General features: G+C 39.8%; 1 protein-coding gene across 1 annotated transcript; it reads right to left on the bottom strand.

Annotated features, from left to right (window-relative positions):
• LOC127432953 (fasciculation and elongation protein zeta-1-like) lies at positions 1-24,318 on the bottom strand. Its single transcript, XM_051684496.1, has 10 exons — positions 24,017-24,318; positions 21,441-21,806; positions 19,413-19,512; positions 10,814-10,900; positions 10,317-10,482; positions 8,814-9,088; positions 8,175-8,255; positions 1,306-1,381; positions 1,031-1,096; positions 1-847 (listed from the first exon to the last, which is right to left on the bottom strand). The coding sequence occupies exons 2-10, from the start codon at positions 21,752-21,754 to the stop codon at positions 831-833; spliced, it is 1,182 nt and encodes a 393-aa protein (XP_051540456.1). The 5' UTR covers positions 21,755-21,806; positions 24,017-24,318; the 3' UTR covers positions 1-830.
• Between the last annotated feature and the right edge of the window lie 1,513 nt (positions 24,319-25,831).

The raw sequence follows: 25,831 nt of genomic DNA, 5'->3' as shown, positions 1-25,831 counted from the left end.
CAATAAGGTTATATTCTTTAATATTAGTTAATACAATAGTTAACATGAACTAACAATGAAAATACTGCATTAAAAGTTGTATACGTTAAAATTAATGCAACAATAAACAATTAATAAATGCTGTCAAAAATCCTTGTCATCTTATGATACCAAATGCATGGACTAATGTTAATGAATACAACCTTATTGTAAAGTGTTACAGAGAAAAGTAATAAGGTTTATCCCTATAATTTGGCATTAATGTAGAACACTAAAACATGCTGTATTTTCAACCATCCTTGGCTGAAATGAAGCCACAATACTAAAACAGCAAAAAGAAGAAATTCTGGATGGATTATTTTCAAATGTGCTCTCAAATCAATGCATCTACGCATTAAGAAGATTGTGAATAATGCCCTTCTCATCACCTGTTTACTGAATGGATGCGAATGATGGAGTATTATGTAAAACGCCTTATGTCAGGCTTATCTTTAAAAAAATAAATAAAAATAGTACCTGATCATAGTTAAACCAATTATAGTTTACCCTTACAAGTTCCATATGGCTTTTGGCCCGTTGTGACGTACGTAGTAGAAAACATGTAAAGCACCAGGCGCTGTGGTATGAACCTCATGGATATATGAATACTGGAAGGGCAGTGAGATGAGAAGGGATCAAAGGTCATTAGATTAGCAAGAGAAGGTTGGTTAGATGTTCAGGGTCCCTCGCTGATAATGGGTAAGGGAGCTCATGCAGTTGGGCTGGAGACCTGAAGACTGGGAGAAAGAAAGGTGGAACGAAGAGACCTGCCCTCTCCACAGTCTCACCAACAGCAGATCACACTCAGGACTTTAGGTGGGACACAGAACTGGAAAATGGAGAAGTGATAAAGTGTTAATCCCACTGGACAGCCATGCTGAAAAATATCTTGAATAAAAGGAACTTTTTAGTTGAACTTCAGCTGGACAACATTGTTAGCTTGAGAGTGTCTAAATCCAGTTATCTCCAAATCTAGATTGGTTCTTGAAAAGTGAAAATGTTGGAGAATTACCTTTTAATATATAGTCAGTCAGCAGAGTTGGGACCTTCTCACTGTCTTCCTTCATGGCAAAAAGAACTGAAAAAACAAAAAGATGCATTAATTAAGTATAAATTAACAGACACTGGAAATATTTCTTCTTCTTTCTTTCTTCATCTGCATTTGTTATGATTTTGCTTACTGACAAAATCTCTACTATACAGACAAATTTCGACATCCCCTACATCCAAGGGTTTCACTTTATGGATTGGACAAGAATCAATACTAATGAAGGTCAATAGACTTACTTTTTGTGAGCATTTGCAAGTCATCCACAGTTGGAGGAGTCCCTTTTTTCTCATATGGTATAACTGTGTTTAGGTACTGTTCACCACACACAAAGAAAAAAAAAAAAACAGTCAAACACAGTACATTTAAGAATGCATTGTGGCCTGAGCAAATGTGGCCAGTGCCCTGGACTTTCTCACAATTGCTATAACATAACTAATATTTGCAGCGTCATTTCTCATTGTTTGCAAATTACATCTCATAACTGCAATATTATAATTTTCCTTAAACTTGACATTTTATTAGGTTATTGTTTCGACTCACAGTTTCAAAATTTAAACTTGCTTTTCCATATTGGATGTGTCTTCGACTTTGTGCAATTTTATGTCCCAGGGGTTGATATTATTACTTACTTCTTTCTTTCTTTCTTTCTTTATTTATCATTTTTCCGTTATTTTTAATTTTTATTATTATTGATTTTGTTTATTTTTTAACAGACTTTTCATTTGTTTTTAGTTTTTTCCATTTTGTTATGTGAAGGTCACATTAAAACTGAATTAGAAACATTATACAATGCCTTCAATATTTATGTTTGTTATTTTTCAAATGTCTTTTATTTATAGGTTTTATTTGAGCCTTGTCCTAGACCCAGACTTTTAATATTAAACTATAAAAATCCACTATAAAAATACAAATTATGACATGTTTAAAACTATGATAATTTAAACAAAGAGTTAAATAAGCATAAACCATTTTGATATTCATTGTGTGAAATTGATTTCTATCAGTTTTTCAAATATTATGACTGTCCCACAGTGTGGCGTCCTTTCCAACATGCCAAACAAATTTTCCACTAATAAAGTTTTTGGTAACACTTTACAATAAGGTTCCATTTGTTAAAGGAATTGTTCACCCAGAAATGAAAATTTGTTAATAATTTACTCACCCTCAGGCCATCCAAGATGTATCTGAGTTTTTTTCTTCATCAAAACAGAATTTAAGATTTTTAGGAATTCATTTTAGGCCTCCTCCTCTAAACAATGCAAGTGAATGTACTCCATTTTTTGACAGTCCAAAATGCATATTTAGGGTGCATCAAAATAATCCACATGACTCCAGTCGACAAATAAAGTTCTTCTGAACCCAAATGATTGATTATTTTGAGAAACAAAACAATACTTATATACTTTTTAACAATGACGTGCTTCCTGACTCCCCCTCCAAGTGACGCGTGACCTTACCAATGAGCTTATGTCATTCCTCTCATTAGCGCACGTCACAGAGATGTACGGAAGTGAACATTTGTAGTTAAAAAGTATATAAGTATTGTTTTGTTTCTCAAAATAATCAATCATTTGGGTTCAGAAGAACTTTATTTGTCGACTGGAGTCATGTGGATTATTTTGATGCACCCTAAATATGCATTTTGGACTGTCAAAAAATGGAGGACATTCACTTGCATTGTTTAGAGGAGGAGGCCTAAAATGAAATCCTAAAAAGTCTTAAATTCTGTTTTGATGAAGAAAGAAACTCAGATACATCTTGGATGGCCTGAGGGTGAGTAAATTATCAGCAAATATTCATTTTTGGGTGAACTATTTCTTTAACATTAGTGTGACACTCTCAGGTCAGTTGAAGGGAAATGAGGAAGCAGGAACCATCTTGCACTCTTTAAGGTGATTTGTTTTGCTGTTGCTTTTCAGCTTAAACACAGAACTCATCAGCTTCACAAACATAAATTCACACTGCAGGTCCTCAGGTCCCTCTCCCCCCAACTGCCGCACTGGCCGCTCTTTATCTCTCTCCATCTCTTCACTGTAACACAAAACAGCTGTTAGAGATGATTCCCCCCAGGTGTCAATACTTACCATTCGTCCTCTCCTGGCCTCACTCTCCACAGACGTCGGTCGGCCACGCCCACATCACCACATACCCCAATCGCCCTACTCAGTCATTTACTCCCCCCTCACCCCCCCGCCCCCAATTTCTGGAGAGGAAATCCGCCACAGCCATCTGCGCCCCCAGCCTGTGGATCAGCTCGAACTTAAAAGGCTGGAGAACTAGATATCAATGGGTGATCCACGCATTGGCATCCTTCATGCGATGGAGCCACTGGAGCGGGCCGTGGTCTGAACAGAGGGTGAAAGCGCGCCCCAACAGATAGTACCGGAGGGTGAGGACCGCCCACTTAATGGCCAAACACTCTTTCTCTATCGTGCTGTTCTTAGTCTCCCTCAGCGAAAGCTTGCGACTAATGTACAGCTCGGGATGCTCCTCCCCCTCCACCATCTGGGACAGTACCACTCCCAACCCCCTGTCCGATGTGTCCATCTGTAATATAAAAGGGAGAACGAAGTTAGGAGAGTGCAATAACGGCCCACCGCAAAATGCAGCTTTCACCTGCGTAAACGCCTGCTGACATGGCTCCATCCACTGGACCGGATCTGGTGCCCCCTTTTTAGTGAGATCAGTCAGCGGGCTGGTGACGGTCAAATAATTAGGCACAAACCTGTGATAATAGCCAGCCCCAGGAACTGTCTCACCTCCGTTTTGGTCTTAGGTCTCGGGCAGGCTGTAATCACTGCAGTTTTATCAATTTGGGGCCACACCTGCCCATGACCCAAGTGGAAGCCCAGATACCGTAATTCCACCCGCCCAATTGTGCACTTCTTTGGGTAAGCAGCGTGCGGTCTGAGGATTTGGTCCATGAACCGCTGAAACATAGCCGGGACCCCGAACAAACCGAACGGAAGGGTCACGAATTAATGTAATCCAAACCGTGTGGAAAATGCTGTTTTTTCACGGGACATGGGAGTTAAGGGGATCTGCCAATATCCCTTCACTTAATCTAGTGTCGAATTAAAGTGTGCCACACTTAACCGATCGAGCAGTTCATCAATCCGTGGCATTGGATATGCATCTAATTTAGACACTGCATTGGCTTTTCTATAATCCACACAGAACCAGACCGAGCCATCGCTCTTAGGGACCAAAACCACCGGGCTGGCCCAGTCACTGTGGGATTCTTCTATTACCCCCACATCCAGCATGGCCTTTATGGACCACTTTTTTTTGTGCTCTGGTAATCAGTAGGGATGACTATGTACCACTACCCCTGGAGTAGTTTCGATATGGTGCTCTAGGAGATTCGTATGACCAGGAAGAGGCGAGAACATGTCGGAGAATTCCTCTTGCAACCTAGCAACATCCGTGATTTGGGACAGTGAGAGGTGGTCTCCACAAGAGACCAGGGTGACTTGATCTGTGGTTTTTAAGTTCACCTCCAATCCGAACTCCTCCCTCTTCGGAACCACCGTTGCCAAAGTCACGGGGACCGCCTCTCTCCACGGTTTTAGGAGGTTGAGTAAATCTGACGTGCCCCGCCTCTAACCGTTTGTTTCACCTCATAATCGATTTCCCCAAATTCCTGTGTGACCTCAAAGGGTCCTTGCCCATTGGCGAATAATTTAGAGCTCATTGTGGGGAGCAATACAAGGACTTTATCTACCTGTGTAAATTCCCAGAGTTGAGTACCCATATTATGAAGCTGGCTTTGATGTTCTTGAGCCTGGAGCAAATTCTCCTGTGTCAATTGCCCCAGTGTGTGGAGTTTTGCTCTCAGGTCAAGAACGTATTGAATTTCGTTTTTGCTGTTTGAAGGTTCCTCCTCCCAATTTTCCCATAGGATGTTGAGCACAACGTGAGGTCGACGCCAATACAATAATTGAAATGGTGAGAACCCTGTGGAGGCTTGCAGGACCACACAAACTGCAAATAATAGGGGCTCAAGCCACTTGTCCCAATCTCCACTCGGGAGATGATTCTAAAGAGTGCCTCTGCAACACTTCGTGTTGAAATGTTGTGCAGAGGCACTGCTTCCAGATATCGCATTGCATAATCCACCAGAACCAACACATAGCAATGCCCATGTGCTGTCTGTTCTAATGGCCTGACGAGTTCCATACCAATTCTTTTGAAGGGGACTTCAATCAATGGAAGGGGGTGCAATGGCACTCTCAGGGTGGCCTGCAGATTCACCAGCTGACATTCAAGCCGAGACTTCCCCCTCCCTTACTTCCTCCTGACATGGAGCTGATGTTGATGGCCCTGGCACCATCTCCCCAGCCAGCGAATCACCTACCACATATCGATATGCTTTGTTGCAGGACCTATCCACACAAATTCCACTTAATAAAGCCAATTTGTCCCCAAGATTAGTGGATGGGAGAGGGGGGACTAACCGCAGCCTTGACACTATGCTTTTGTCCCTGAAATTGAATGATGACCATAACTAAAGGGTAATTTTGAATATCCCCATACACACACCTTACCTTCACCCGCCTGCCTGTATCCAAAGCCTCGGATTTAACCAAGCTTTCGTGAATGGAGGTTTGATTATAGCCTAAATCCACCAAGGCTTGGTATGTTCCCCCCTTAATACTCACTGGTATCTGGTACACTCCAGCTTGATCGGGGGCGGCCTGTGGCACATCGGGGATCTGGACCAATGCCCCCACCTCCAGCGTGGGGCACCGATCCTGGAAATGCCCAGGTTACCCGCAGCTGCAACAGACCGGCCCAGACTACCAACCTACACCCGCGGCAGCGGATTCCCCAACCTGGGGAGGAGAGCGGAGAAAGATGGGGGGACAGGTGGGTTAAAAGGTACCCGGGACCAGGGAGGTGGTTTTGGGGGAACCACTTCCCGTTTCCGAGGAGTAGGGACGGGACATGGAAAATAGGAGGGAGAGGAGCGATAAGGAGAGAGAGAGAGAAGAGGGCTCGCTGGCCCCCTGATACGCCTCCAAGTGGTCCTCAGCCAGCTGGACGGCCTCATCCAGCGACGCCAGGCGGTTTCACTGGACCCATTCCACTGTCCCTTTTGGCAGTCAAGAGATGAATTGCTCTAGCACCACCAGATTGATCACTGCCACGGCGTCGCATCCTGCTGCCAGCAGCCACCGCCAGCAGGAGTCATGGAGCTGTTGCGCAAGCGCAAACGGGCAGAAGCTCTGGTGATGCTGTTCTGGGCTGTGGCCGACCTGCTGCAAGATGGCTCATCGCATGTTCTCATAGTCCAGGAGGTCTGTCACCGGGAGATGTTGGGCCACAGGTTAAGCCTCCCTGGTCAACAGCGGCAAAAAGAGGACCTCCCACTGGTTGTTGGGCCATCCCCAGGAATCCGCCGTCCACTCGAATAACTTGATAAAGGCCTCCGGGTCATCCTGCGGGCCCATCTTGACAAGGGTGATATGGGGGATGGCCGAAGTTGTGGCCGGGGTCACGTCTGAAGGTTCCCTCTGGGGTACTAAGCTCCGTAACACCTGCCAGTCCTCAGCTTGGGCCTAAAGGAGCACCTGGAACCGCTGTTCTTGCTCTGTGGGCAGGTCCAGGAGGGCCTGGTGCTGGGTTTGGTGGATACCAGCAAGGGTCTTGATCACCTCAGCCAGCAGCGAGGACTCCATAATGGCAACTCCTTCCTAATCCTGGGTTTCCACACCACTGTGACACTCTCAGGTCAGTTGAAGGGAAATGAGGAAGCGGGAACCAGCTTGCACTCTTTAAGGCAATTTAATACGCTGTCGCTTTTCAGCTTAAACATAAAACGTGCAGTTGTAAGACTCAGGTCCCTCTCCCCCCAACTGCCGCACTGGCCACTCTTTATCTCTCTCCAGCTCTTCACTGTAACACAAAACAGCTGTTAGAGATAATTCTCCCCAGGTGTCAATCCTTACCGTTCTTCTTCTCCCAGCCTCGCTCTCCACAGACGTCGCTTGGCCATGCCCACATCACCACAATTAGTTAATAACATTATTTAACATGAACTAACAATGAACAATATTTTTACAGCATCATAGGTAATGTTAATTAAAACATATGCTAATACATTTTTAAAATCAAAAGTTGTATTAGTTAACATTAGTTAATGCACTATGAACTAACATCAACTAAAATTGAACAATTGCTTTTTTATTAACTAATATTAACTAAGATGTATAAATGCTGTAAAATAAATATATTGTTAATAGTTTGTTCATGATACCTAATGCATTAACTAATGTTAACAAATGGAACCTTATTGTAAAGTGTTACCAAGTTTTTTTCAAAAGTTAACCAAGTTAACTTAAATGTCAGTGAATAGAATGCTTGAGATTAAATATGAGTGATTTTGAAAAATCACAGAAAACCACTTGTGAACAGAATATTTGTATTGACCGTAATTTCCAATCAATATGTAATTTTGCCAAATTATTCATAAAGTGTGAAAGTATTCTTTAATCTTTGTATTTAGGACACATAAAATATTAGCTATGAAATAAGCCTTTGTATGGCAAAAAAGTCTGCTATTTTATTCCAGAAACATTGAAAATGTCATTTCCATCACTGTCATTTCCGCCACAGATTTCTATTAAACACAACACAGAATGTGCTGGAATTGACACTGTGGTGGGAATTTTCATGACTATTTTGAAAAAATTACATAAATCTCCTGTGATGCATGTACATACAATGTTGGACACTGTTATTAGAAAAATGTAAGAAAGTAGTGATAAAAGAGCCTGAAATTGAAGAAACACCAACAGTAGTTATGGCTTTCAAGAAGGTTTTCATACATAACACATTGTCCCGTCGAGACTGGCAATAAATACTAACATTTCCACAACTAAGATTATATCTGAAAATAAATACAATGTATTGTCTGACACTGTACAGATAGCAAAGGGAGTTTGGTAATGTACAATGGAGGACTATGGAAAACACATCAATTAGATTTTCTCAGCCACTTGACAAGACACGTTGCCAGGTTGTCTTGCATGAGCATAATAAATATAGCTGAACATTAATGCCAGTGTAATTTGGAGTATTACCTGAAAGACATTTTTCTTACCTGTCTCTCTGTCCCTGAGGTCCCAAAGGTCTGTCTGATCCCCGTCTGCAGGATGTTTGACAGACCTTCCATGCTGAAGCGCTGGAGAACATTAAAACATAACATATTAAATACTATAGTCTACAGCTCACATAGGATCCTCCCATTCAAACGTTTCATGACACAAAGATCTAGTATTAACTCGAATAGTGCTTCAGAACCAAATGAGAAATATTAAAAATCCAAAAAAGCATTTCATGTTTCATTATATTATATTGACCTTAAAAGTTCAGGATTTGCCATGTAAACTAACCCTAATTAATATTTACAAAACAACTAAAATTATCAACTAGAAGCACTACTTAGAACATGGCAAATAAAGCTTCAGTGAGGGTGAAGTAAAACTGCAGTACTTGCATGCAAGTAATCGAATAACAGCTACAGTACTGTAAGAGGGAGCTGCATTGTCTCTACTGCCCAGACTGAGGGAATGCTTCCCCTGCTCTTCCAGTAAGTGCTAAGTGCAGAGGAGTGGGGCAAGATCCATTAACCACAGGCCAAAACATGTCTGTGCATGGAGACTGAATGGCAACCTCTCCAATCAGGAGGTAATCACTTCTCATGCAGCTACTTACAGTACATTATCGTCAAAATGCTCACCTTCACAGGCATGCCTCCAGTCTTCTCGGAGCATGTAGAGCCTTGCAGACTCATGGCCTTGTCCTTACGTCTGCGCTTGCTCAGGTCCCTTTGTTCCTTCTGCCTGTTCTGGACCTCCATTAGAGCCGTAATGAAGGTGTTCTTCACCTCCTTCTCAAACTCCAGCTCGTCCCGCCGGGCTAGCTGAGCCACTAATTCCTCCGAATACTCACGTATCGCTGACTCCATGCGACATAAGATGTCGAGCAGTGCTGAACTTGGCATGAGCCTTAGACCTGTGTGACAAAGTGCAAAAACATTCAGATGTGAATTCACTAAACAGATGAGCACTTTTGCACATAGTATTTCAGTGCAAAAAAAACTTTTTATTCACTAGACACCTGTAATAGAGTTTATCTAGGCACTTTCTGTGCTGGTATGGCGATGCACAATGCATATTTAAATTAAGTCATTGTCATTCTTTTAAGCACAAACATGGCTCCATTTTATGTAAACTAGGCTTGTTGTAGATTGTGTTTTATTCACAGACTTGCCTGCCACAATTAACGTTGCACTTTTATTGTCCATGCAAAGCAGACATTTGTGTATATTTTCTATTGATCATTGTAACAGTAATTCATCAAATGATGAAGAAGAGCGTTATAAAATGGTAAATATCTATTCAACGTGCTGCAGTGCACTTTCCGTTTTTTAAAGAGATGATTCAGATGTCTGGATTGCAATTGCGGAGCAATGTACAGTTGCATTAAAGTATGCCAGATCGAAGTAGTGTGCTGCATCTTCCACAAACTAACACTTACGTTGTAGATTCGGCCTACAAGATGGGGAATTGTACCATGCAAATCATGTTTATCGCAGATTTGTTGCAGTGTTTGCAGCATTAGCTGATTTCCTTTAGTGAATCAGAAGCTTAAATAATGCAGACAGCGAGTGCAAATAAACAACGCTAACAGTGGTCGCAATTAATTCTTAATGAATGAAAATCCCTGATGTTAAGTAAGTACAAGACAACAATTTGACTTTCCACTTTAGTGTCCCACAGTTGATTCCCTGATTTCCAGGTATCAGGTATTTTCATTTGCCTATGCTGCCTTATAGAGAATAACATCTTTTCAAACACATGATCTATTTCTTCAATCCCTGAGATGGAGAAATGCTAAAACAATACATTTTAAAACAGAAACCTCTTTATGCCCAATTAGACTATTCTTCTCTATTCTTGGGGAGACAGAGCATGCCCAGACATGTTCTACAGGTCTGTATGACCTTGATCTGTTAATATGAATTGAGAGATACTTACCTCTGATAATAATAATAATAATAATAATAATAATAATAATAAACCCCCAATAAATCAACTACAATTAAAGCAGTATTCCCTAGATTTTTCTCATTATATTTATTATATTATATTTCCCAAATTTAGTCCAAATTTGTGAAGTGTGCAAAGTTCTAAAATTCACACTGTGGTTGGCATGGATTTCTATTAGATGTAGTGAGTACCTTCATAGGAGCAGTTGTTGTTGGAGGCCTGAGACAGCATGCGGATCTCCTCCAATAGGGAAGGGCTGCTTTTAGAGGAGGAAACCCCAATATCATCCTCCTCCTCTTCCTCTGTCTCTTCAGGATCTGGCGAGTTTTCCATCATCTCAGCAATCTCTTCAATCACCTAGTGATGGATTAAAAAACAGATAGGGCCTTTCCAAAACTTTGTATACAAAAATTCAATCTCAAATTCAGGGCATTTTAGCCTTGAGAGCAATATATAGAAAGATTAATTAAATGTAATCTCAAAATAGCTCACTTTATTTCAAATATAGCAAAGCTCTGGGGCTAGATTAGTTCAGTTGTGAACCTGCTTAAAAGACTCAGAAACCTTATCTGGATTGATTTTTAGCATTTTAAATCAAGGTAAACCAAATAAATGCAACATAAAACTTAATACTTACATCAGAAACAACAATTTTTAAAATGAGGCTGCTGGGAAAGTTAAGACTCACCTGATCAGCTGTAATAAGGGGCTCTTCACTCAAACAATTGGCATTTTCATTTTTCTCATTCATCTCCTCCTCCTCTTTTTCATGTATCTTAAAAGCAAAGAAAAGGAGGATAATGAAAAGCTTTGCAACATGTTTACAAGCATCAGCAGTATCAATATGACATGTATTATGAGTAATGCCTCCACAACGTTCCATTATACGTATTAAAAATGTGCTGAGGAAAGTGCTTTCAAATATAAGCAATGCCCCTGTGCTTATAGAATGGTTGACAGCTCTTGTGGCCTTGTTGTACAGATAAATCTATCGCACCTTCTTCCTCATTTACTGAACTTCATTGCCTAAACTGGTCAAGGGCTATAATAAGATAGCATTTACATCATTATGTTGATTATTTCCTAATAAGTACCTATCAATTCAATTAGTTGGTAAAGTATTATAAAGTAAATTATTATCTGTTTCACATGATGTCATAATTTAAAAAATAACAGCTTTGTGTTCTATACAAGGAATACTGATAGAACAGTCATTGCCATAAAATGCAGAAATTCTGTCTGCTAGTGTGTCGTGTGATAACTGATGAAATTTTCAAAGCTTCTGTGGGCTTTTTTTATATAGTATCAGCTATGTCTAGACTAAATGCATTTGATGCAAAGCTTGTGATAGTAGTTAATAATTAATAATTATAATTATAATAATTATTAATAATTTTCTTTATTTATCACATTATACATTTGCACATATACAGTGAAATTCTTCTTTTTTCACATATCCCAGCTAGGCTGGGGTCAGAGTGCAGGGTCAGCCATGATACGGCGCCCTTGGAGCAGACAGGGTCAAGGGCCTTGCTCAGGGGCCCAACAGTGGCATCTTGGCGGTGCTGGGGCTTGAACCCCTGACCTTCTGATCAGTAACCCAGAGCCTTAACCGCTGAGCTACCACTGCCCCTTTTTTTTTTTTTTTTTTTTGTTCTGGCTGAATGCCAGAGAAAGTAGATCCGGTCTGGTTTTTTGGAAGCATGTGACATTTGCAGTCCATTTGGCATTAATATACACACCACACCCTGAACTTAGAGGGTAAAGCTGTACTCCAATAATGCTGCAGTCATTTGCTCCCAGGAAATAGAGGCACTCTCATTACACTTTGCACTCTGTTCACTTTCGTTCATATGCATTCAAATGTGGTTAAGTAGAAACAAAGTTTTATCTTCCACTGGGTACCAAAGTTCAAATTTGTTGAACTCTGCAAATTTGTATAATGAATATACATCTGATTAGCAAAGGGTCTAATCTAAAACAAATATTTTGTACTCAATACAAAGAATACAGACTTGAAAAATGTTTTTTTATTAAAAGTTTTTATTGGTTCCATATAACATATAAAAAAACAAATATATATATATATATATATATATATATATATAAACAAAAACAGAATATTTGGAATCACATTATATTATTTACAACCCTTCCTCCCAAACATTAACCACCCTACCCCACCACCCAACAAACAGATACCCCAGTGGTCAAATACAATTGACAAAGACACAAACAAACAATAAAACAGAAGAAAATATTTAGAAATACATTTTAAAAAAAGTATATCTTCAAAAACAAAGAGGCTACAACATACACATTTAAAACAACACGTCTCCCTCCACCGCCCCTCCCCGAAAGCCCTCCAAAAAGGCCAGATAGCTGCCCCACCTCCTGATGAACATATCCATGTTGCCTAGCCTTCTATATGACAACTCTTCCCAAGCTGCCACCCTGCCCATCTCCTTGCACCACTCACGAAACGAGGGGGCTCCAGCTGACTTCCATCCTCTAAGGATAATCTGTCTGCCCACCATAATACCAGCCAGGATCCAATTCTTCATGTACTTATCTCCTACATCAATGACCACCCTGTCACCCAAAACACAGAGCCTGGGGCAAAAGGAGATCCGAGTACCCAATACGTTGGCTATAAAATTCTGGACCCTCATCCAGAACTCCTGTATCTTACGACACCCCAAAAAAACATGGGTGGTGTCTCCATCTTCTAAATGGCATCGCCAGCAGGTGGGTGTGTCCTTAAGACCAAGTCTATACAATTTAGAAGGGGTCCAATAAAATCTATGTAGAATCTTAAATTGCATAAGGCGCACCCTTGCATCTCTAGATGCAGACTTGACATTTTTAAAAATCCTAGCCCACACTCCCTCTTCCAAAAACCGTGAACCAACTGGCTGGTGTTTTTACGAACATTTTCAACCTTTCCCTCTCTTTGTCTGTAGTCCCCACATGCTTTAAAACATCCACCATTGTGCCTGTTCCAAAGCAATCCAAAATCACTTGCTTAAATGACTGGCATCCTGTTGCTCTGACCCCCATCATCAGCAAATGCTTTGAACGACTAATCAGAGATTACATCTGCTCTGTGCTGCCTCCATCACTGGACCCATTGCAGTTTGCTTACCGCAACAACCGCCCCACTGATGATGCCATTGCATCGACAATACACACTGCTCTCTCCCACCTGGAAAAAAAGAACACTTATGTGAGAATGTTGTTTGTAGACTACAGCTCAGCATTCAACACCATAGTGCCCTCCAAGCTTGATGAGAAACTCCGGGCTCTTGGCTTAAACAGCTCACTGTGCAGCTGTATCCTGAACTTCTTGTCAAGCAGACACCAGGTGGTTAGAATCCTCATCACTGACCCTCAACACTGGAGCCCCGCAGGGCTGTGTTCTCAGCCCACTCCTGTATTCCCTGTACACACATGACTGTGTGGCAACTCACAGCTCCAATGCCATCATTAAGTTTGCTGATGATACGACGGTGGTAGGTCTGATCACTGACAATGATGAAACAGCCTACAGAGAGGAGGTGCACACTCTGACACACTGGTATTAGGAGCACAACCTCTCTCTCAATGTCAGTAAGACAAAGGAGATTGTGGTGGACTTCAGGAGAAGAGATAGAGAACACAGCCCCATCACCATCAATGGAGCACCAGTGGAGAGAGTCAGCAGCTTCAAGTTCCTGGGTGTCCACATCACTGAGGAACTTACATGGTCCGTCCACACTGAGGCCGTCGTGAAGAAGGCTCATCAGCACCTCTTCTTCCTGAGACGGCTGAGGAAGTTTGGAATGAACCGCCACATCCTCACACGGTTCTACACCTGCACTCTAGAGAGCATCCTGACTGGCTGCATCACCACCTGGTACGGCAATAGCACCGCCCACAACCGCAAAGCCCTGCAAAGGGTGGTGCGAACTGCCAGACACATCATTGGAGGTGAGCTTCCCTCCCTCCAGGACATATATACCAGGCGGTGTGTGAAAAAAGCTCGGAGGATCATCAGAGACTCCAGCCACCCGAATCATGGGCTGCTCTCACTGCTACCATCAGGCAGGCGGTATCGCAGCATCAGGACCCGCACCAGCTGACTGCATGACAGCTTCTTCCCCCAAGCAATCAGACTTTTGAACTCTTGATCTCTCACGATCAAAATACATCAGCACTGCACTTTATTACTTATATCTCACACCGGACTGTCATAAATTATATTCTCTCTTAACAACACACTGGCAACTTACTATCAACCGACAGCCTGAATGTCAATACAGTACAATACAACCTACTGTACATTTTATATATACTATATATACTATTTATATTGTATAATGTGTATTCTATATTGTGTGTATTGTATAATGTACATTGTATGTTATTATTTGTATATTGTGTTATGTGTAATTATGTGTATATTAGATTTTAAATTGTGTTGTGTAAATCTGATGTTTATTGTAAATTGGTATATGTCTCATCACTGTCACGACTACTATGTTGCTCGGAACTGCACCCAAGAATTTCACACACTATTGCACTTGTGTATATGGTTGTGTGACAATAAAAGTGATTTGATTTGATTTGAAAGAACAAATTTAAATCTTCCTCCCATAATCTTTTGAGGGAATTTAAAGCTCCGTCCCCCAGACTCTGAATTAGCAGGGAGTAATACACTGATGCCTCATGACCTTTTCAAAAGCAGTAATCACCACTCCCAGAGTATCTGCCGCACTAGGGGGGTGCGTGCCACTCCCAAAAACAGAGCAGATTAGGTGGCGCAGCTGTAAATACTTATAAAATTGAGATCTGGGAATTCAAAAATTTTGAACCAAATTTTCAAGAGGTCTCAATACTCCACTCTCATATAGGTCACTGAGTGTAGTAACCCCCCTCACAATCCAATCTGACCAACAGAAAGGGGACTTATTAATGCATAGTTTAGGGTTTTGCCATATGCTCGAGGCTACATTTAAATAAATATCCGAATTAAACACTCTGGACACTTTTGTCCCTATCGAGTGTAAATGCAAAATAACGGGGTGTGACTTAACTTCTCCGATTAATTTGATCGAAAGGCTATGCAGAGGCAAGATAGGGGCAAGAGCTTCCTTTTCAATACAAAACCAGGGAGGGGCTCTTTCAGGTGGAATCGACCAATGAGCCAAATGTCTGAGATTGAATGCATAATAATAAAACAAAATCTTGGGTAGGCCTAACCCACCTTTGTCAGTTGGCCTATGTAACTTATTGAAATTTAACCTGGCACGCTTACCATTCCAAATGAAGGACTTCACTATGCTATCAAATTGCTTGAAATAAGAGAGGGGGACATCTATAGGGAGAGATTGTAACAGGTAGTTGAATTTTGGAATACAATTCATTTTAATTACATTAACCTTCCCAATCATCAATAAGTGTAATGAAGCCCACCTGTCCACATCATTCGAAACCCTTTTTATTAAGGGATCAAAATTAACTCTGACTAAATCAGACAAATTTGCTGGGAATAAAATTCCCAAATACTTAATGCCCTGTTTGGGCCACTGGAAGGCGTCTGGCTGGAAGGCCGTTACTGGACAGTACGCTGTCAAAGCCAAAGCTTCGGATTTAGACCAACTGACTTTGTATCCTGAGAACTTGGAAAAGGAATTAATAATTCTGTGGAGGCAAGGCATAGATCTAGTGGGGTCGGAGATGAATAATAAAATATCATCTGCGTAAAGCAGAAGCCTATGCGCCACACCTCCCGCCGTCACCCCTGGAAAATCATCCTCCTTTCTTATCTCGGCTGCTAATGGTTCCAGGGCAAGACAGAACAATAATAGGGAAAGAGACTTAAGGGACTTAATTACCTCATCAAGCTCCTCCAAGGTTATCGCAGAATCAAGGGCATTTATTTGCTCAGTCTTCAGTTTAGGAAGATCTAATGGTTCCACAAAGTTTCTAATATCTTCATCAGTAGACGAAGACGTGGAACTATAAAGATCAAGATAGAACTCTTTAAAAGCATTATTAATATCAATGGCTGAGGTACAAATTTGACCACCAGCAGATTTCACTGAGGGAATGGTAGAAAAGTACTCTCTCTGCTTTATATATCTAGCCAAAAGCTTCCCTGCTTTGTCAACCGACTCAGCGTATGACTGTCTTGCCCTGAATAACCAAAACTCCACTTTCTGCGACAAAATAGTATTATATCTGTATTTCAATCAGGTCAATTCTCTGAGGCCATCAGCTGACATCCGGAGCTTCAGCTCTGCCTCTGCACTTTTAATATTTCCTTCCAACACCACGAGTTCTCGTGCTTTGGATTTTTTGATGAATGAGGCATACTGTATGATCCGACCCCTAAGAACCACCTTAAGTGCCTCCCAAGCCACGCCCACAGAGGATACTGAAGACCAGTTGGTCTCCATATAAACACTGATTTCAGTCTTTAACATTTGTTAGAAATCAGGATTTTGCAAAAGGGACACATTAAAGCGCCAACTATATGATTTCTTTTTCTCTATATGTGGCAACACCTCTAAACTCACCAGGGTGTGATCTGAGACTAAAATGTTTCCAATTGAGCAATCAACAACAGATGAAATGAGGGATTTGGATATAAAAAAATAAAAAATAAAAAATAAAAAATCTATTCTAGAATAAATCTTATGGACTGATGAAAATAATTTATAGTCTCTACCAGATGGGTTCAAAAGTCTCCAAATATCTGTAAGACCAAGATTTTTACACATCCTGTGAAGCGTCAATGTTGCTCTAGGAGGCTTGCACACTTTTGCTTCACTATGATCAAGGACTGAGTCCATCAAAAGATTAAAGTCTCCTCCCAAAATTATATCATGAGTGGTGCCAGCGGCTTGCAACATCCCTTCAAGATCTATAAAAAAGCCCTGATCCTCAGCGTTAGGTGTGTAAATATTAGCCAAAATCAGACTTGCCCCTGAATTTCTGCTAAAACAATAATGACTCTTCCTAATTTATCATTAAACTGTTTGAGAAATTTGAATTGTAAATGTTTATTTACCAATATAATGACTCTCTTGCTCTTACTTGAGCCAACACTAAAGAAAACATGTCCACCCCATATCTTCCCAAATTTTTCAGCTTCCTGAAAAACACATTTCAACATCAATGCAACAATAAAACCCCAAACTTCCCCCTGAACAAAACAAACAGAAAAAAGAATGTTCGTATTAACCCCGCGCATGAAAGCGCCAACCGGCGTCAATCCATCTAAACTCAAAGAGTCTATGTACGCCTACGAGAGCCCCCGTGACAACTTTGCCATCGGATTGCTCAACTTTGCCTCACAAATTTGTAAGGCAAAATTACATAACATCAAATATTTTGTAAAACAAACCCCAGCCAATAGGCAGAATAAAGACAATGAACGTGTATACTCATTCACAGAACTGTCTCAAAGGTGTGTTCCTTCACAAAACAAATTCCAGCCGATATAAAGCCGTTCAGTTTCCTCGGTCAGACAAACGAATCTTCAGTGAGCCAGCTGATGAGTGCAGCAGATGACATAATCATTCCACGAAAATACTCCACAAATCATACTCCAGCAAGCAGGAGGCATAAGCACAAGGAACTGACAGATTCATCCATAACTATCCCGAAGTAATGTTATTTAACAAAACAAGCTCCAACCGCTAGGCGGAACCAGCACAAAAGGAAACGAAACAAGCATCCCGGTTCCTCGGATGGTCAAGAGTCAATTCATTCGGAGGCCGCATAAAAGTATATCCCATGATTTACACAGTCCGCCAACTTTATAAAAGACATCCTTTGTGTGGGCATGTAGATATTTTGCGGTCATCCGTAGTGTTTATTCTCAATCTGGCTGGGAACTTCATTGTAAAAGTGATCTTCCGTCAATGCAAAAGTTTCTTTAAGGAAAAGTGTTAATCCACAAAACAAAACAAACTCCAACCACTCGGCGGAGCCAACGCAAAAAGAAACAAAAATGGCGCCCAGCTTCCTCCGAAAGCCAGAGTATGTACAGTGAGTCAATCCACTCACAAGAAAAACACCCAATGGTTACTCACCCATTGTTTCAATAAAAGACATTGCGTGATTGGGACATGTAAATACTTTGCTGCCATCCTTGGTGTTTGTTCTCAGTATGGCTGGAAACATCAGAGCAAAAGAGATCTTCCGCTGATGTAAGAGTTTCTTGCATTCCTTAAACCGATCGCGTTTCTCTCTTGTCGAGTTCGCAAAGTCTGGGAACAAGAAAATATTGTAATTCTTCCAAGAAAGCTTTCCTTTGCTCCTCGCCTGGTGCAACACGAGATCCTTATCGGATGATTTCAAAAATTTGGCCAGAATCGATCGGGGCCTTCCTCCCTCAGCAGATCTGTGAGCTGGGACTCTGTGAGCTCCCTCGATTTCCATCTTGTGGCCTGTTCTGTTGAGCAGACTCAGGAAGAGCTCATCAAGGAATTTCATAATATCTCTGCCCTCTTCATGCTCAGGAATTCCAGCAATTCGAATGTTATTCCTGCGGCTTCTATTCTCAAGATCTTCAAGCTTTCAAGAACACGTTCCAAATTAACTTTGGTCACGGGCGGAGTAGGATTATTATATCCAAATAATCGATTTGTTTTTCAACATCTGTCAAGTACGTGAATGCAATGCTTCTAACTACGCAAGCTCAATTTTATGCGTTGTTTCTCTTTCAAGTTATCAACTATCATGGAGGAGAAACAGTTTGAAAATAATTTTGTTGAACAAGTCATTTAAAGTCAATATATTTATAGCAGCTTGCCAGAGTAATGACACATTCAGGTTAATGGGACAGACTTTTTAAGATAGCTATTGCCCTCTTGAGTACTGAGGTTTGTTTCCACCACGTTAAATCAAGAATGCACGTTAAGCATTTTCAACAGGACACGCATTGGTGTTGGCCAAGCCCTCGCATTTGCATATGCGTATTTGCACAAAGTATATTTCAGACTTTAGAGGGAGAGAAATTATTTCAAGATTGCTAATTGATTTCCGAATTAATAACTCTCAACTTCATTAATAGCTATGTGTAATACTGTAGCTAATAGCTGAGTACTACAGCAAAAAGTAATGTTTGAATTTGTTGTTTAGTTGTTACTATTTGTAGTATCAGATTGTTATTTTACTACTACTCATCCGGCAGTAATAAACGCAGTACTCTGCAAGAAATACAAACCACAAATAATCATGTTTACATCATGTCTGTAGAGAAGGCATCAAAGCAGAGCAGTGAAAGGGTTGTTTACCTCTTGATCTGAGAGACTGCCATTCAGTGTTTCTAAAGTGGGGTCATCCCAGCTGGACACAGAGGAGGGGATGTAGTTGTCAGTCAGAGCATCCCACACGCTACAAAACACATACATGAACATTTATATAAACAATGTTCCAACCAGTGGTGTAGTAGTTTCTGAAGAGGTGGGCACACTGTGAATTTATGAAGGTCTACGAATGCATATAAACCATTATGCTACGTTGTCTAAAAGATGCTCACTTTAAGTAGCTGCTTTCCATGTTTAAATTACAGAGGCAGTGGCAAAGCTTTCGTTCTCTTTTCTTTCTTTTCTCTTTTCTAGCTATTCATCTACTGAAATGACTCTCTCCTCACTTTCTCAGTGCCTCTGTCCTGCCATCCAGGGAACAAGTGCCCATTCACAAGTGCCCTGATCTCTGAGGGCAGAGACACAAGCCTACCAGCCTCCATTTCAGCACAACAACAACCATATGTCTACCCATATGTCATTGTCTGAAGATTTTTCTGTTTACAGTATGTAAAATTCTAGAGGTGACATTACTGGTGTTTTAGAATATTTACCCACTGCAGGGAAAAACTGAGAATTTGCAGTTTGATTCTCTCGATTCTATCATTTGTCAAATGCAAAGTTCTAACACAGGGACAGATTTTTGTCTTAATTTGTGCCAAGAACAAAAGCCACAGGGAATAAGAACACATCACAGCATGAGACGCAGAAAACATGCTAACAAATCATAAATCAACGACTTATTATTTACTGCAGAAACAAAGTGTTTAATAAGCAAGATCCTTACGTGATAGAATTCACTATTTTTATCTTTCAAAAGGCTGCAAATTGTTAATGTGGATCAGATCATTTGAAATTTCAAGCAAATGCATCACTGGGTAAATTAATCATATTTTGTGAGGGAACAGTTATAAATCTTGTTTGAAAATTGTATTCCACAATTAGGACAAAATGTTTATTGACTTATTAGAGCTGTCACGATTATGAAATTTGGCTGACGATTGACTGTCATACAAAAAAATTGTGATTAATGATTTTGCTTTATACGATTATGACGATTAATTGTCATACAAATCGTCATACTTCTTAAGATGTGCTAAATACGTGTGCACTTTTAAAAGTCATTTATTCATATTTAACTTGGAATCATGTAATAAAATAGGGATACATGATTTCCTTTTAGGCTTTAAAAACTTGGAAAATATTGCACAGGGGTGGAATGACATTAAAACGTTTATTTAAAATTTTTAATTTGGTCATTTTTAGTCATTTCATAAATATTTTTACATTTCCAACAAGTTATTATTTTTGTTTTGTATATGATCTTGAAACAACATTATGTAGTTTAAATCAATAAGAATGTGTGCTATATTTAGACTCAGGTTTTTTTCTGAAAGGCCAGATTTGACAGCAAAGGGAGGGATGGTGACAGGCTGCCAGAATAGACAAGTCAGGACAAACAAAAGCATTCAGGCGTATAGAATTTTGCTGAATAATTCAAGGCCACAGCGTGGACACACACAGATAGACATTGGTGATGGATAAAGGATGGTTTTTGTGTAATTTAATTGGTAGGCCAGTTGGCATGGATGTCAGACATGTCCTCACTTTTGTCTGGCTGAAAGACAGCCACTGGATGGAAAAATGGATGGGCGTATTTATCATTAGAGCAACAGTATCAGTGGAATTTTTGGTGCTGTTGGGAGGGATGTGCAAAAACAATTATCTTAGGAATATCTACCTATAATTTTGACATTGATGAAAAATATATTTAAAAAAATAAAAACTAACATTCCAAGTAGTTGCTCAAGTAATATGAGTTCATACAAGCTGATTGTAAAACAATTAGCAAATTGCTGTTTAAAATCTAAAAATAGTCTAACATGCCACACCACAGAACATGTCCTTTCTAATTGTATTTAATGTCAAGTACCCATACACTGTATCTGTATTACGTCCACCTAAAGGCATCTTAATTGTAAATCTTTATGTAGAATAGAAACAGATCTTGCTTACTCTTCGTCTTGAAGCTGCTCTTCATCTTCCTCTGCATGTGATTGGTTGCGTACGGGTGCCAGACCTTCTGTCTTGGTGTTGTAGTTGTGGAAGCACACGTTCAGCTTCTCGTCAAACTCGTTGACGAGATCCTCCATTGACTTGAAGCTCATCATCTCAGAGAAGTTCTCCAGCTCTGAGAAATCCTCCCGACACAGCGGGGCCAAAGGAATGATTTTGCGAGGTCGACAGGGAGGCTCTGATTCATACTCCTCCATCTTGCAGGGCCGCAGATCCTCAAATTCCTCATCCAGGCACACCAGAGGGGCCTCCATTCTGATGGCCTCTCGATCACGCTGTCACGTGAGGGGCGGTGTTGCAACAATCCTGATTAAACAGAAAAATATTGGATCATTGTGGATTATTTTTAAACCGCTTAATGCAGTAGTTAACACAAAAATGAAAATGTTGTCATCATTTGCACAAATTTGGGTCTGATCCTAACACAAAGCTGTATGGCTTCAGAAAACTTGGAACACAGTGTGTGAGTCATAAGGACCACTTTTATTGTACAATTATTGTGGTTTTACATCCTTTTTTGAAGCTTAAAATGTTCCGTCTACATTCATTGTAATTGCATTGGAAAGAAGTCCAGCAACAGTCATCAAAATAAAGTCATATGGGTTTGGAATGACATGAGGTTGAGTAAAATGATGACAGAATCTTTATTTTTGGGTGAACTATTCCTTTAAAAATATATAACTGTAGTTTAAATGTAACTTTATATAATAATAATGGATTCCTTAGAACCAAGAACATTTTATTATAATTATTTTAGACTCTGACAACAATATAGGAAAATATTTCCTTTGTTTAATATAAAAATGTAATGACAGGCATGCCAAAAGATCAAGTCAGAGGACAGATTAATAAATAAATAATAAATAATTCTCATGACATCTCATTAAAGTAATTCCTTTCTCTTTCACTAAACTTGCATGGAACATGACTGCTCCAATGACTGCATTTTGTTCAGAGTGAAAGTAATTGTCTTTCAATTGTATTGGGTTGATTCAGCAAAACCACTGGGATTTTGCCCAATTAATTCCGGTACTGGAGGGCAGCCAGAGTCAAACAGCAGTTATACTGCTCATAATGATGCTCGAACAAAGTGTGCACTTAAAAAATGAATAAATGTATAAGCATGTGCATTAGCATTTTTCCTGCTATCACTAGATGAAAACCTCAATGTGTAAAGGCCAACTCTACATTTCTTTGTAGAAAATAAAAATACTATACATACAGTATAGTAAATAAAGTAGTATATAGTGTAAAGTACTGTACATACTATAGTATGTTTTTTTCTTTCCAAAAACATTCATTACAAATATGCAAAATATAAAATAATATACAGTATACTATACAAAAACAAAATGCTAACAATATATTGTAGTCTGATTCACCCCTAAAACATACTCAAAAACTATTTAAGTCAACTTTTATTGTATTAAAATCGACTTTAAGTTGATAAAACCTTTATTAAGTAAAACTGAATCAAGTTCAGTTTGTGTGTAATTATAACGTCTAGCCACCCATTAGTTGTAGTTCATGCATCCTTTTTTTCGGCATGTGATCTGACAGTTTCCATGAATGAGCTCCAAACGCTTTTACCCCATTAATTTAGCCTAGTGTGTAGATGTTTGGTTATCTGTCTAATGACCTTTATCTGTCCCCAGTCTATTCATCTTTCCCTGTAATTCTGTGCCTATATGGCCAAACTCAGCTTGAAAAAACCTTAACATAATAAACCAATGACCAAATCATAGAGTTTATTTAATGTTAGAGTGATAAACTGCTGCCCCTTATTCACACTTTCTGGGGAGGGGTAGAAGCATTGGGTATGAGTGTAAATAGCATATTGCCTCAAATCAATCAATAGAACACAAACTGTGGCAATGGAACAAAACACTTTTGCTATTGAGCAACTGTTCTGGTGAGGATGATGTAATCCAAATGTGCATTATAATCTTTATTTATCACCATTCTGATAACTGGCTAAATTCATTCATAAATGCATTGCTCAGAAGGTGAATTTATGTTCCAGAATGAATTTGTGAGCATGCATTAATGGTGCTTGCACTGGATTTTCCCTAATCGTGAAATATGAATTTGAACACATCCATGTTACAAGATGAATGTAATGAGACAGGAGGGCAAGAATATGGCGGATCTCAAAAAGTATGGCTGATAAAATAGCATCAAATATCAGTACTGCCTCGATAACTGCCTTATTTCTTAAAGCCACATCACAGGACATTGTAATTAACAATGCATTAAGAATCTTTTTTGGATTTCCTTAATAAAAAATAATGTGTAAATTGTATAATATGTTACACTACATATTGGCAAGAAATCCCATAATGTCTTATTCCACAAATATTTACAGAGAAAGAAAGACAGGCTAAACGAGTTGGAGAAACAAGGGATGGATGGAGAATGTAGATCAAGGTTATTCTATTTCCCATTGGGAATAAAGGGAAAACAATGGGGGGGATGGAGACAGAGTGATGGAAGAAGGAGAGGGAGGAACAAATTACCTGCAGAAGAATCTCTCCTTGTGTATCTGGGTAGACAGAGCCCCTCCTATTCCGAGCTGCTCAGAGCAAAATCACCATCAGCAAATCCTGATCACGATAAAATGACAGCAGACACATTTATTCCCATCACACCCTCATAAACACACACACACACAGGTTCTGAGTCGTAATGGCTGCTCGGTATCCTGATCCAGTCTACAATGTCTTGTCTAAGCCAGCAGAGACTGTGAGTGTTGTTTTCTGATCATTAAGCACAACCCGTCCTCTCTTCATCCATGGAGCCTGCGCATTGCTACGGCAACTGACGGAATCATCCTCCTCCTCTCTGCCCCTCCCCCTTCTGCTCTTCTCCTCATGCACCTCACTCTCTCCCTTTGTCTCCGCCCCCACCCCAGCCCTCCCCTCTCTCTTTCTCTTCATCTGCCATAAGCCAAATCCCTACATATTCATGATGAAGGCAAATAACACTGAGAGGTAATGGAGAGAAGCTGCAGTGGGTCTTTATTCACACCTTGCACTCTCTTGTCATAGGCCACATCAGGGGTCTCATGGCAGGATGCCAGTGCCCCTCTCTCATTACCCCTAAAAGCACACTCAAGGGATTTTCAACGAGAAAGCCTGTGCTTACAGCTTGTACGTCAGCTCCTTACTGTCAGTCATTCCTATTAAAATTGGCACTACATATGAGCCAAGTTTATATACCAAATCATTTCAGAAACAGCTCAGCACTGCACCTGCATGGATACTAATTTAGAAAAGAACACTGTAGCATGTTAAGTGAGTTCCTAAAGTCTGAGACCAACAGAAAAAATGCTTCTATATAGCATTTGTTTTTTCATTTCAAATGATATTGTTGGAGTGAAAAGATAAACTGAATAATTAATCTGTATTTTGCTATGTCCCCCTTTTGCTTTAATGACAGCTTGAGCTGGCATGAACTCCACAAGGTTGTGCAATGCCCTGATGGTCCATGTTATCCCAGCATGATTTGAGAATTTTCCAAAGAGCATCTCGAGTGCTTACATGGAAGCAAGCAAATCTGACCTTTCATCCAAATGAGTTAACATGGTCAGTGTCACAAATGAGCTTATTTGATTAGCAGTGTTGGGATTAATCTTATTACAAAGTAATTAATTACTGTAATCTAACTTATTTTAGTACAAAAAAGTAGTGTAGTGGATTACATTTCAAATTCTTGTAATCACATTACAGTTACTGATTTTCAATAAAGTTACTTTACATAGGTTACACATTTTTCTAATATTATTTATGAAGAATACGTTTAAAACTTACATTAATATGTACTGTACATCTGTTTGAGTTTGTGAAAGATGAATGGTGTGCGCCTCCTAACGAGTCAATGAACATTATATATAGTGAATAATGAATATATAGTCAATTAATTATTTTGAATTCGTAGAGAGGAAAAACAAAAGGTTTTCTGTAGAAATTAATTTAGAAAGTAACTTAGAAATAATTGGTAATGTGATTACTTTTCCAGTTAAGTAAACAGTGAAATCAGAAATCTGATTAAAATTAAGTAGTAATTACTATTTTTAAGTGATTTATTTTCACTTACCCAACACTGATGATTAGTGAGTTTGGAATAGTGCAGAATTAAAAGTATTTCTTATCAAGTTTACCCATTTCTTTGTTTTAAACTGCAATGTTAAAATTAGATTTTGAATCGAAGATTTTCAATGTGGTCATAGATGTTTGGACCCCACTGTGCTAGTATCATTTATCACTTTCAGCAAGCTTTGTCTGGCTGAGTCTAAGCCATCTAGTGAGTCAGAAAGACCGAGGAGAATGCAG

This window comes from Myxocyprinus asiaticus, chromosome 42 (genome assembly GCF_019703515.2).
Source record: "Myxocyprinus asiaticus isolate MX2 ecotype Aquarium Trade chromosome 42, UBuf_Myxa_2, whole genome shotgun sequence".
In the NCBI taxonomy this organism is placed as follows: Eukaryota; Metazoa; Chordata; class Actinopteri; order Cypriniformes; family Catostomidae; genus Myxocyprinus; species Myxocyprinus asiaticus.
Note: the sequence above shows the minus strand (reverse complement) of the source record. Positions and strands in the feature narration are given on the sequence as shown.